The sequence below is a fragment of the Stomoxys calcitrans genome, chromosome 5 (genome assembly GCF_963082655.1).
Source record: "Stomoxys calcitrans chromosome 5, idStoCalc2.1, whole genome shotgun sequence".
NCBI classification, from domain to species: Eukaryota; Metazoa; Arthropoda; class Insecta; order Diptera; family Muscidae; genus Stomoxys; species Stomoxys calcitrans.
The window spans coordinates 60024621-60037190 of NC_081556.1; the positions used below are offsets into that span (position 1 = coordinate 60024621).

At 40.2% G+C, this 12570-nt stretch overlaps 1 protein-coding gene across 3 annotated transcripts in view; it reads left to right on the plus strand.

Moving 5' to 3' along the window:
* The first annotated feature begins 2184 nt into the window (after positions 1–2184).
* Positions 2185–12570, plus strand: part of LOC106088805 (nephrin) — a 645485-nt gene continuing 635099 nt past the window's right edge. For all 3 annotated transcript variants that reach the window (XM_059368456.1, XM_059368454.1, XM_059368455.1), the window contains exon 1: positions 2185–4805. In XM_059368456.1, the coding sequence (XP_059224439.1) occupies positions 4559–4805 (247 nt within the window). In that variant the 5' untranslated portion in view covers positions 2185–4558. The remainder of the gene's footprint in view (positions 4806–12570) is intronic.

Genomic DNA, 12570 nt, shown 5'->3' on the forward strand with positions numbered 1-12570 from the left:
ACCCATCTCCGAGATCTGGCGTTTCTGAAAATTAGGGTAAGGGGGAGGGTCCGCCCCCCCTCCAGATATCAAAAAATGTAGTACCCTATTTCCACCACTCTATCATTATGAACCATCTGTGAAAATTTCAAGAAAATCGGTTCAGCCGTTTCTGAGTCTATAAGGAACACACAAACATACAAACAAACAAACCTACAAACAAACACAAATTGATTTTTATATATAAGATACATGGTTTCGTTCACACCGCCCTAATACATGTATATATACTTTATAGGGTCAGTAATGGATAGTTTGATGTGTTGCAAATGGAATGACTAAATGAATATACCCCCGGTAGTGGGTAGTAGTATATATTAAAAAATGTTTAGCCCCGCCTGCCAAACCGAGCTTCCAGCTACAGGAGTTTTTTGTAAGGGAAACGAAGCGAACCGGGGGTATGTCAGTTTATAAATCAATTCTTTAGTGTTAAACACTCTTAGAGTATAGCAGGTCTTTTGACATGTTATTGCAAACGATTTTTTCCAATTTATGGTAAGGTGCTGTACAAAGAGCTATGGTGGCTACAGGTGTTTGTTTTGTGTGTCTTAAGGAATAAATTGGAATATTATGGAGATATTCATGAGCGTTCTCCTTGCTTACTGACCCGCGACAAAGCAATTCGAAAGAGAAAACATGTAAATAAAATTGTGTGTATGGAAAAAGAATTTCTACTTTAATATCCTTGGGCAAACAGGCAAAGTTCATGTTTAAATATTGTGGACTAAAGTGGTTGAAAGTAAGCAGGACATACACACACACACCAACACAACGAGCAGCACCGTGTATGCTTTGACGAATCCTCACGTGCACATGACCAACGCAACATTAAACATTCGTTGCTCACAGCCTCGGATCCCAAGTAGAACTACAATACACATGTTTTTGGAGTATTTGTCCCATCCGCACCCGGCACCATACTCCACCTCGACCTCGAGCAACTCTCAAGAGAATGGTACAAACGACACCGATGTTCGGGTGTGCGTTACTGCAAAAATGTATATCTACACTCATAACTGAAAGAGAACGGCGTGTGGGTGTGGGTGTCAGGTCTGGTGGAGCGTAATTCATAATAGATGACTAACAAGAGCTCTCCACACGACACAACGACAATACACAGCAACATATGTCCACCGTAATAAATAGTATGCGATAATTGAAATAATAACGGCGGCCGGGAGGATTAAAAGATTCGCAAAACAATTGTGAACCTGAGGGAGGAATGGGAGCATGTGTGTGCTGCATGAAACTTTTCAGCCGAGAGAATTGGCAAGCCCAACAACGACTAAAGGGAAATGCTCTCTGCCATGAGAAAAACCCGATTAAACCGTTTACGGTTGGTGGAGAGGTTGGCTTAAACTATGCATATTTGTCAATTAATTTGTAGATGCTGATGAAAAATATGCTGGAATACTTTCAACTGATTTGACATCACCTTTTGATACGCTTTTGCCTGAAGCTGGATATGACGTGAAACCAACTTGCCATTGGTAAATGGGAGCTGTAATGTGCGGCTGTTAGATCCTTAGATCCTTATTTTTTAATATTTGTTTATATACCCACACTTGTGATATGTGGCTGCTGAATTATTGACAGGCAGTCAGCTTCCTTTGGATACTGCGCAGTGCAACCCCCATTGAGAAGAGGTTAATGTAAGCGAACACTGCTAGTATTTGAGGCTGAATATGTGAGAGAGTGTAAACAGAGAACATCGGCCATTCGAATTTCGAAAGTGAAACTTGTTTGTTGAGTTGCAAGGCCCACATGTGTTTTATATGTCCACATTTAACGCTCTCTCACACTCCATCTTACTCTCTTCAAAGGGGGCTTACTCTTGTTGGACCCATATGCGTCACTCATTTTTCTCTCAATCTCGCCTGCTGAGGCAAAAAGTGTTCTCCGCTGGCCAGTGCTCCTCACAGCCTCCACAAACGTTTCAGAGGCTTGTTAAGTATTTTATTGTGTGTTTTACACGTTGTTCTTTGCCTCTTGTGTGTGTGTGTACAAGAGTGCTGGTGGCTTTGTGAGAGCCAACCATCGTGCAAGTGTTCTGTGTTTAGCTGTTGCGCTGCAGTCATGAGAATGCCTATGCGGAAATTGCCGTTAGTTCGGTTTTAGCTCTGAATCGGTCTTGACGGCGATTTCCATTGAGCTACGCGCATTCATTTCGTTTTGCTTTTTTAATATCCAAGTGGAGGAAAGAAACAACAAAATTTCAAGAGTTCTTCTTTCGGAAAGTTTCGACTATTGCACACACCTCCAAACAAATCCCCTCCTGCTCTCCTAAAGCAGGCATGGAAAATTTTCAAAGCCAATGAGCAAAAGAAACGTGATAAAGAACGTAGTGAAAACAAGTGTAAAATTATTAATAATACAAGAAGAAGAAGAAGAAAAAAATTCTAACCAAAATACTGCTCCATAAGTCTATTGGCATCGCATACGATGCTGCATTGTGTCACTATGGAAAATTGAGAAGAAAATAGTAGCCAATATCGGCCTCAGGATGTGTAGTGGTGCATACTATCGACAAATTCGCCAGTGATGCGGTTTTTTATGTAAATTTTCACGTTTTCTTCTCCGAATCTTGACTTGATGTTGCGTCTCCTTTGCTACTAACGTCGTCGGTCTATGTGTTTGTGTTCGTCGTCGTCGTTGTATATAGTCGCGTTTATCCTGTGAATTTTTGGTGAGAAGATGTAAATGCGTAAAGAGCAAAGCAACTTCGAAAGGGAAGTGCAAATGAAAGAATTAAGTGAAAGCAAAAAAAAAATCGCAAATCGTTCTTTGTAATTTGGCAAAAGTGTGTGATTTCTTTTGCGGTGCTATACCTTGACAAAATATTGAAAGGGAAAACAAGCCAATCAACAAAATAATAAAAACTGAATCGTAAAGCACACGCTCAAAACCAAAACAAGTCCTTTAAGCTTTGAATCGGAGAAAAAATATAATAAACAAAACTCGATAACACCAACAAACAATAACAAGTTCACTCGGAAACATAAGTGTAAGGAAGGGTAATGTCCTCTATTAGGTTAGCTTATAGCTGTGGCACTTTTATGGGACCTAATTAGCACAACTCGGATAGTTTCAGCTGATGTAAGCATTAAATCACAACACAAGGACCCAGAAACACGCACGCAGCCACCCAAAGAAGCTGATGAAGCAGCATTCCTGACAAATAGTGGGTTCAAAAAGCAACAACAACAACAGCAAAATTCTTACCAGCATTAACAATCCCAGATATTACAGGCAGTCAGCTAGCCCAACATATGCTCACCGCATGTCGATGCTCGTGAGCAATACCATCGCATCGCCAGGAGTACAACAAGAACGGCATTCATTCGCATCATAAACATTGTGTCAGGGAGCCGACTGTGTGTGTGTGTGTGTGCGTGAGTGTTTTGTATCGGCGCCCCCCCACATGAGTAGTCGATAAATCCGTTTATTTTGATGGCTATTGGATTTACGCTTTAGCAAGGACAACAGCGACAGGCTCTGCTACAATAGCATCATATTGAAATGCCAATAAAAAGGCGTTTTTTTATGATGGTCAACAATAAAAAATAAAATCATCCACAAATAACACGAATAATCCTACGGAAAAGGAAACTAAAACCTTTGTCGGCCGCCAGTCTGTGGCTGTTGTGTCCATTGACCGTGATGATGTGCCAGCAAGTACTATGGTTCGGCATTGTTTTGTGACTCACGCCATGCTGCTCGATGCTGCTTAAAACGGTCTTCCCCGACCAGTGCAAACGTTAATGCAAATGCTCAAAATAAAACGAAAACGTAAAGGAATTCTTAATAAAATGTCAAAAATGCCAACAGCATCGACATTTCAATTTTAACTATATTTCGCTTTGTTGTCGTTGTTGTCCTCCCTAAAACAACAACGTAACAACAGTGAGGACAGGCCAAAGATAACCAAGCAACCAACGACGAGACAAGTCTTGCCAAGTAGCTGACCGGCAATCAATCGAGCCAAAATACCAAAGAAGGGAACAAAAACAAAGTTTGTTTTTACAACAGCTTCGTGCGGAGGATTACGACTGTCCCAGAAACGGAATTAAAACGTCTTTTGGCGGAGCTCACTCCCCTTTTGGACTGAGCTCAACGTTGCTTGATAGCCTGCGTGTGTGCGTGTGTGTCTGAGCAGCAGGAAATGATGTTTTCATCATTGCAAATCATTACTTTTGCATGTCGCTCTTAGCGTTCGAATATACATACGTACATATACCAATGACCACAGGCAACAGAAACCAAAAAGTGAAACAGAAAACGCAAAACAATAACTTAATAAAATATCGGTAAAGCAAAGAACTATCGGGAAACTGAGCCCCTTAACTTATATATTAAGCTAGCGTCCTAGCACTCTCCTCTTACTGTCAATCTCTTGCTGCTGAACTCGTTAGTAAAATAAAACATATTATTCCCTAACCGCATTGCAATCGATTTAAATAACAACAAACTATCTTTCCTGCATCCAAAAAACTATCTCTATTTTCCAAGGCATAACATTATGGAAACACACGATCCTGAACAAATGGCTCTAGCGGTGGCCTCGAATGGCATGGGAGCCGCAGATTGTGCTGCCCCTGGCAACGCATGTCACCATTGCCACCATCGTCTCTATCAGGAACACTGTTATCAACAGCAGCAATGCCCTGTGCATGAACGACAGGAACATCAGAACTACCATCGTCGGCAACATTGGCAGCTGCGGCAAGCACTGCATTGGATTAAAAATCTTCAATTCGTCTGCCATGGTAAGTGTGCAAGCAACATTTGCATAATGCATAATTTTAATTTGTCTTCCCACTGCCGCGAGAATTCCCTCTGCTCGTTGTCGGCGGTGATGTCTGTCCGATTGTCTGTGGTTCATTCATCCTTTCTTTGCGCGACGTCATCGCCCTGCCAAAGCCAACATCATGTACATTAAAATAATTATTTTCCACATTTCTCACAGCGTCGACGAATGTATGTAGAGCTGTGTGTGTGTGTGTGTGCTTGCGTGCGTGTGAGATAATTCCCTGCATTCATTCGTTCGCTGTTGGGGCAATCAAAGAGCCAAAGATTATGGCGTCAACATCAGCAGCTGCAGCGAGCAGCTCAGCAGGCATAAACCAACAACAACAATTCTTGTGAATGTAAATATCGTCGACTCAAACGGCAAAAATCATAACGCAAGTGTAAACACTTGTATGTTGGTGTTCATGTATTTGTTTTTGTTGCTATTGTTGTCGTAGTTTAGTGTCGAATACAGCAATAGCAGCAGCATTGCTTTATTGCAATGGCAAGATAATGTGGTTGTCATCATTAACACGAACCTGCACCTGTTTATTTAACGGGTTCCATACGCCTTCGCAGAGTTATATTGCAGTTCCCACTTCGCCCACAGGCATTATGTGTGTGTTTAAAAGTTGATCGATATTCAATCAATGGTCATCATGACCTTCGCAGTAATATCCCTTAAAAAACGGTTCACGTCTTGAAGTTGACAAAACCAATTTTTAGTTATCGTCTCTTTATAACAAAATGCAACCTTTAGTCTTTTGTTAGAGAATAACAATTTCACATTACTCAGACGGGAAGTACCTACCTCAAGGGCTACTGATTTTGCATTCTCGAAGAAAAAAATATTCTTTTAACAAGTAAAAGCGTGCTAAGTTCGGCCGGGCCGATCTTTGGATACCCACCACCTCGGGTATATATGTAAACCACCCTTCATCAAAATTCGGTGAAAATTTCATACTTTTTGTCCTATAACAGTTATATCGAAATATGTTCCGATTTGGACCAAATACTATTAAGTACAGTAGCTATATCCAAAAATAAAAAAAGCCTAACATAAGTCACTGTTTCAAATTTCAGTGAAATCGGATTATAAATGCGCATTTTATGGACCCAAAGCTTTAAATCGAGAGATCGGCCTATATGTCAGGTACATTATTCAACTCTAGACCGATCTGGGCCAAATTAAAGAAGGACGTCGAAGAGCCTGATTCATCTCACTGTCTCAAATTGCAGCGTCATTGGACAATAAATGCGCCTTTTATGGTCCCAAAACCTAAAACCGAGATATGGGTCTATATGGCAGCTATATCCAAATCTGGACCGATCTGTGCGATATTGCAAAAGTATGTCAAGGGGCTTAACTTAACTCACTGTCCCAAATTTCGGCGACATCGGACAATAAATGCGCCTTTTATGGGCCCAAAATATTAAATCGAGAAATCGGTTTATATGACAGCTATATCCAAATCTGAACCGATCAAACCCAAATTAAAGAAAAATGTCGAAGGGCCTAACACAACTCACTGTCCAAAATCGGATAATAAATGTGGCTTTTATGGGCCAAAGACCCTAAATCGGCGGATCGGTCTATATGGGGGCTATATCAAGATATAGTCCAATATAGCTCATCTTCGAACTTATCCTGCTTATGGACAAAAAAAAAACACTGTGCAAAATTTCAGCTCAATATCTCTATTTTTGAACACTGTAGTGTGATTTCAACAGACAGACAGACGGACATGTCTAGATCGTCTTAGATTTTTACGCTGATCAAGAATATATATACTTTATAGGGTCAGAAATGGATATTTCGATGAGTTGCAAACGGAATGACAAAATGAATATACCCCTATCCTTCGGTGGTGGGTATAAAAATCGAAGAAAAAAGGAAAGGGGTGAAGACGCGTATTTTTATACCCACCACTGTAGGATAGAGTGTATATAAACATCGTTATTGTCTATAACACATCTTAATGGTGATCTGTTACCCTGTAAAGTACATATGTCTATTGTAGCCGTTGAGTGCAGCGGACGTGTTTTTATTTCGCTCCTCAAAAAAAAAAAAATAAATATATATCCGTATCTCGGAATAGGTACTACCTATTACGAAAAAAAATTTAAAGCCCTTTAGAGTAGGCTAGAAATGGACTCCAAAGACTCAACATCTGTGGTGGTGCCTTGGCACCTGTAGTCGAGAGTAATGCTTCAAGCGCACAACTTGTCGTCAGACTAATTAAAGAGGAAGAGACGGATAAACCAGAGAGATGCACAGTTCGTCCCCAGCCTTTAAGTAAAGGTGGTGTTTCTGACTCGCAGTCGAATCGAGAGATGAGGGCATCGGGATGACAGTAGAAGTAAGCGATGGCTTTGCTAAGCTCACAAGCAGACCGAGAAAGAGATCCGGAGATCCAGAGGAGTATATACCGGCAGCGTAATCGGGCGAAAGTGCAGGATGCTGGAGGGGATAAAACTTACATTCCAAGCACTTCTACGGAAGCTGGAAAAAGAATCAGATATCCCGAAGAGCATAACACTGCTAAAATACTGAAGAAGAAAAAGAGCTCCCCGCTTTCAAGTTTTCATGGAGGACTCTGACTTCCAAAGGAGGCCACAGCCATCACGGAAAGGGAAGATGGTCGCTGAGAATGGGAAAGAGCCGCCCTCTTACGCCAGAGTGGCAAGGAAGCACAACAGAGCTGAGTCGGCTGTGCATCCGGTAGGATTCCACCAGATCATCGGTCCCAAGTGGAGGATCTGGTTAACGATCGGATTTTTGAACATGTGTGGAACTCTGTAGAGGGTCCACCCATACAAATGATGAGCTGCGATTTTAGAGGGGACATCTCTACGCTGCGTTTTGCGTCGGCGGAATGTATTGATATCGTCAAACAGCTCGTCAGAGGTATTAACGCTCTGGGAGGACGCAAAGCTCGACCTGGTGAGAAAGATGGATATCCCCCAGCTCACAAAGGTTACGTTCTTCATCAAGGGAAAGGGCAGTAAATTTGCGACGGAACGCATGTTGGGATTCTAGGGCAAGCAAAACGAAGGTTTGGTCGCAGAAAAGTGGGTGATCTTCCACAGGGAGGAGAAGGAGGAAGGAACTCTCTTTGTAGTTGGCATTGATCAAGTCTCGGTGACAAGTTTGGTTAAGACTAACAGCATGGCGCACTACGGGAGCAAAACTGTATTTTTCAAGATTCGGAAGACTAGGATAGGCAAAAATTTTCTTCTGCGACATCAGGCCGAGCAGTGGCAGGTGACTCAAAATCGTCCAACAAACAGGGAGCCGACAACGAAACAATCACGGTATCTCTCAATAGACTAGGGAAGACTAGGAGAAGCAATGATCCTAATACTAAAATTATAGGCAGTGTAGTGGCGAGAGACCCAACACAGCCTAACAAACAGGAACCCGACGACGTACCCATCACCGAATTAAAGATTCGGAATACTGGGATAGGTGAAGATCGTAATATTGAAACATTAGGCACCGCAGGGACAGGAGACTCAATGCAACCCAACGAAGAGGGAGGCGATGATGGTACCATCACCTACTCCCAAGAAGACCATTTACTTAAGATTTGGAAGGCTAAGATAGGCAAAGATCCTAGTATTGAAACATCAGGCAGTACAGGGAATGGAAATCCAGTATAGCTTAACGAACTGGGACCCGACGATGGAACCATTACCGACTTTATAAAGAGTCGGAAGACTAGACTAGGCAAAGAACCTAAAACGATGACATCAGGCAGTGCAGTGACAGGAAGGTCAATGCAGTCCAAAGAACAGGGAGCAAACGATGCGATCATCACCTACTCCCAAGATGCCCATTTACTGGAGGACCACCGAAGGATGGGGGTATATTCATTGTGTTATTACGTTTGTACATATTTTTGATCGTATATATATTCTTAATAAATTTATATGTTCTTGGTCGTATATATATTCTTGATCGTATAATGTATAGATATACTTGATCGTCGTAAAAATCTAAGACGATCTAGCCATGTCCGTCCGTCTGTCTGTTTAAATCACGCTACAGTCTTAAAAAATTGAGATATTGAGGTGAAACTTTGCACAGATTCTTTTTTTTTTGTCCATCAGCAGGTTAAGTCCGAAAATGGGCTATATCGGACCATATCTTGATATAGCCCCTTATTGACCGATCTGACGATTTAAATTGTTCAGATCGGTCTTATTTTGAATCCAGCTGCCAAAATTACCAATATTCTGTTCTACAAAATTGAACATTGTCTTGTATTTATTAGACCACTCAATGGGTGCAAAAATTATGCATTTTTCACCGGATTATGACGAAAGGTGGTTTACATATACATCAAAAGTTGTGGGTATCCAAAGGTCGGCCCGGCCAAACCTAATGCATTTTAACTTGCTTTTAACTGCAAGTTGAAATTCTCCCATACGAAGTTTTGGCATTTTTTTCAAAACTTATTCGATGACAAATGATAGGGGCAAACTTCTCACATATCAATGAGTGCTGTCCGATTCAAGTTTAAGCTCAATGAAAAGGGACGTCTTTTTTATAGGCTGGTCCAAAAGGCGTACCGCAGTGCGACGCCTCTTTGGGGAAAAGTTTCTACATGGCTGCCATACCAAACGGTACAGTACCTCACAAATGTCGCCAGCATGAGGAGGGGAAGACCACCACTGATAATTTTTTCTGTTTTTCTGTTCTCGCCCCAAGCTTTCAGCGTCATAGGCGGACCTCCGGTTGCCTCCGTATTATATCCAAAGTTGATAAATGCTCTAAAAAAATGGGGCTGAAAAATTTGAAATTTCTCTTGCAACAAAGAACAGTTTTCGAATAGCCATATTTTTCCCAGTTACAGACATAATATTAAATAACAAGAACTTGTCTCGAACCAATTTTTCTGATTCTATTATAGTAATACCTTGTTTTACATCGTGACTGGTTCGAAAAAATTGCAACGTAAATCGAAGTTCATATAACTCATACGTTGTTTGTTGAGTTCAACTAGACATATAAATCCTAACAACCGACTCCATAACAGGAAGATATTCTTTGGAAATGTTTGTCATTCTTTTAAAGGTTTAATATACATCTAAACCAGGGCAGCGGGGTCGGAGTCGAAAAAATTACCTCGACTCTGGACAAAGTAGAAAAAATGTTTCAAAAAAAAAAATTTTTTTTTTTCAATTTTTGTTTGTTTCTCTCGAGACAAGCTGCAAATGAAAAAGGAGATGCAAATGAAAAAGGAAAGCCAAAGATAGCAACACACACCAACCACTATGGGACGCATTTCGTCTTTGGTTAGAAGACTTTTCGTGATGGCTTCAAAGGCCGTGCGTTGGTATGTTGCATTTGAATCGTATTCATAGCGAAAACGCTTCTATTGTATGATACAATTACCATATTAACCAAGCTCGACAACTCTGCTTATTAGCAGTACTTTTCCCAATGCATGTTTTTTTGTTTAATGACAGACATTCTATCTGTGTCAAATTACACTTCTTCCGTACTACTACTCTTAATATGGTAATTGAATCAAAGATGCGTTTTCGCTATTAATACGATTGGTGTGTGTTGCTATCTTTGGGATTCCTTTTCCATATGCATCTCCGATAATTCAGCTCGTCTCGAAAGAGAAACAAACAAAAATTGTAAAATTTGATGATCTCGCCCTAACAGGCAAAGAACTTGAAAAAAATATATTAACAAAAAGAAATTCATGAAAATTTAGTCACTAGCAAAAATTTATTCGACATTTTGTTCATTGAAATTATAGCTCGTTAAAACAAATTTAGCTAATATATGTCTTTAGAAACATTTAGTTGAAATTTTATTTTTAGAAAAAATTCAAAATTTTGTCTTTTGAGGAAATTTCATCGAATTTTGTCTTTAGAAATAATCCTATTGAAAGTTTTCCTTTAGAAAAAAGTTGGGGAAATATCAATAAAATTTTGACTTTAATATAACTGTTTTAGAAATATTGCCTTTAGCAGTGTCCTCGAAATTTTGTGTTTAGAATTTTAATTCTAAACACAAAAAGAAAGCATTTGATTGAAAAATTCTATTTAAAAATTTAATTAAAAGTTTGTCTTAAGAAAACTTTTGAAAAAATTTCATTAAAATTTTATGTTTGAAAAAATTTCAGTGAAACTTGTATCACAGAACACTGATTGTTTAATTATTTTAGTGAACATTTTAGTTTTCAGTTTTTCCATATTTATCCTGTATATCCTGCAATGAATATTTAAAAATATTAAAAACTTGAATAAGTTTTTGAAAAAGCTCAGTTTTCAAATATTTTAAAAGTCCTGTTCCGAAAAATTTTAACTTATTAATCACCTTAAAAAGATACGTAGTCGAAACAATTTTGATGTGCAGTTTAAATTTTTTTGTATAAATTAAAATCAATCTACCCAATATGGCCAATATTGGACAGCAAACGACCCACAATAAGAAGTATCTATGCAATATTGCATGCGAAAAGCCTCATTCGTTCCAACGGTATTGTTATTTCGCCTACCTGTTGAACGAACGGATGGATGTGGCTCTAAGAATACTTCGAGGTGTTGCATACGAAATGACGAGTTTTGGGGAAAAAGTCACTTTATAGGTCGCTTCCCTAGTTCTGAGCCCAGTAACTAGATTCTGAAGTTCGTTATCAAAGGCCCCTCGATCCTTTAGCGACTCAAATTGCTTCCTCGTTGGCGCTAGTTGTGGTTCCACTGTTTTCCTGCCTTGGATGTGTGGGAAACTCATCATGATAATATCAACGACTCTTTTGAGGATGAACTCCTGTCGGACTTAGAAAACAAGGCTAACGCAAAAGCTGTGGAAACTCTGAATCCTGACAATGGTCTGGTGATACAGACCCTTCTGCGGCACTACAGCTCCTTCTGATATCAGGAGGATTTGACGTGGTTCTTATCCAGGAATCTTGGGTATGTGGAGGAATGGCTCGTGGACAAAGTATTCCTGGATTTCAACTACTCAAGGAACTGGAAATGGGAGACACAGAGCCCATTTTCTTGCAAATAGTCTTAATGTTTCCCTTCTTCCATCGCTAAAGTTCTGTACGAGCAAGCCTTGAAGTTAATAAATCTCATTACTGGGCTGGGTTCCCTATATATGGCACATGATTCAAATTTGACACCTTCAAGCTTTCAGTTCTCCGATCATCGTTATATTAGTTTCAGCCTTGGAAAACATACTGCAGAAATGGGCCCTCGGCTTATCAGAAGAAAGGCGTATTATGATTAATTTCGGAACGCATTCTGCATGACTATCTCTTCTAGACCAGAGAAGGAAGTGGAAACTACGGAGGACATAGACATAATGGTTAAGCGAATCACAAAGGCGCTGAATGTCTCGCTTGTGTCAGCAAGTCCTATTGTCAAGCCAAGGGGCAAACAGCGACCGCCATGGACCCCAGAATTGGCTGGCCTGAGGAAGGACTGCAAAAAACTCTTGAATAGGGCAAAGCCACAAGGTCACTGCGTGATTGGGACGTCGACAAACCTGAGTTAAGAAAATACAAGAGCGAGCTGAGAAAGGCTCAGAACAAATCCCGGGTGCAATTCTGCAGCTCCGTAGAGGATTTATCTGAGGCCTCTATGCTAAGAAAGATCATAGATTTGAAACCTATAAAGGTGGGATATATTCTCAAGTCACAGAATATGTGGACAATGTCTAGTGTGGAAGCACTTGAACTACTCGTTGATTCACATTTAGAGGGACACTCTCCA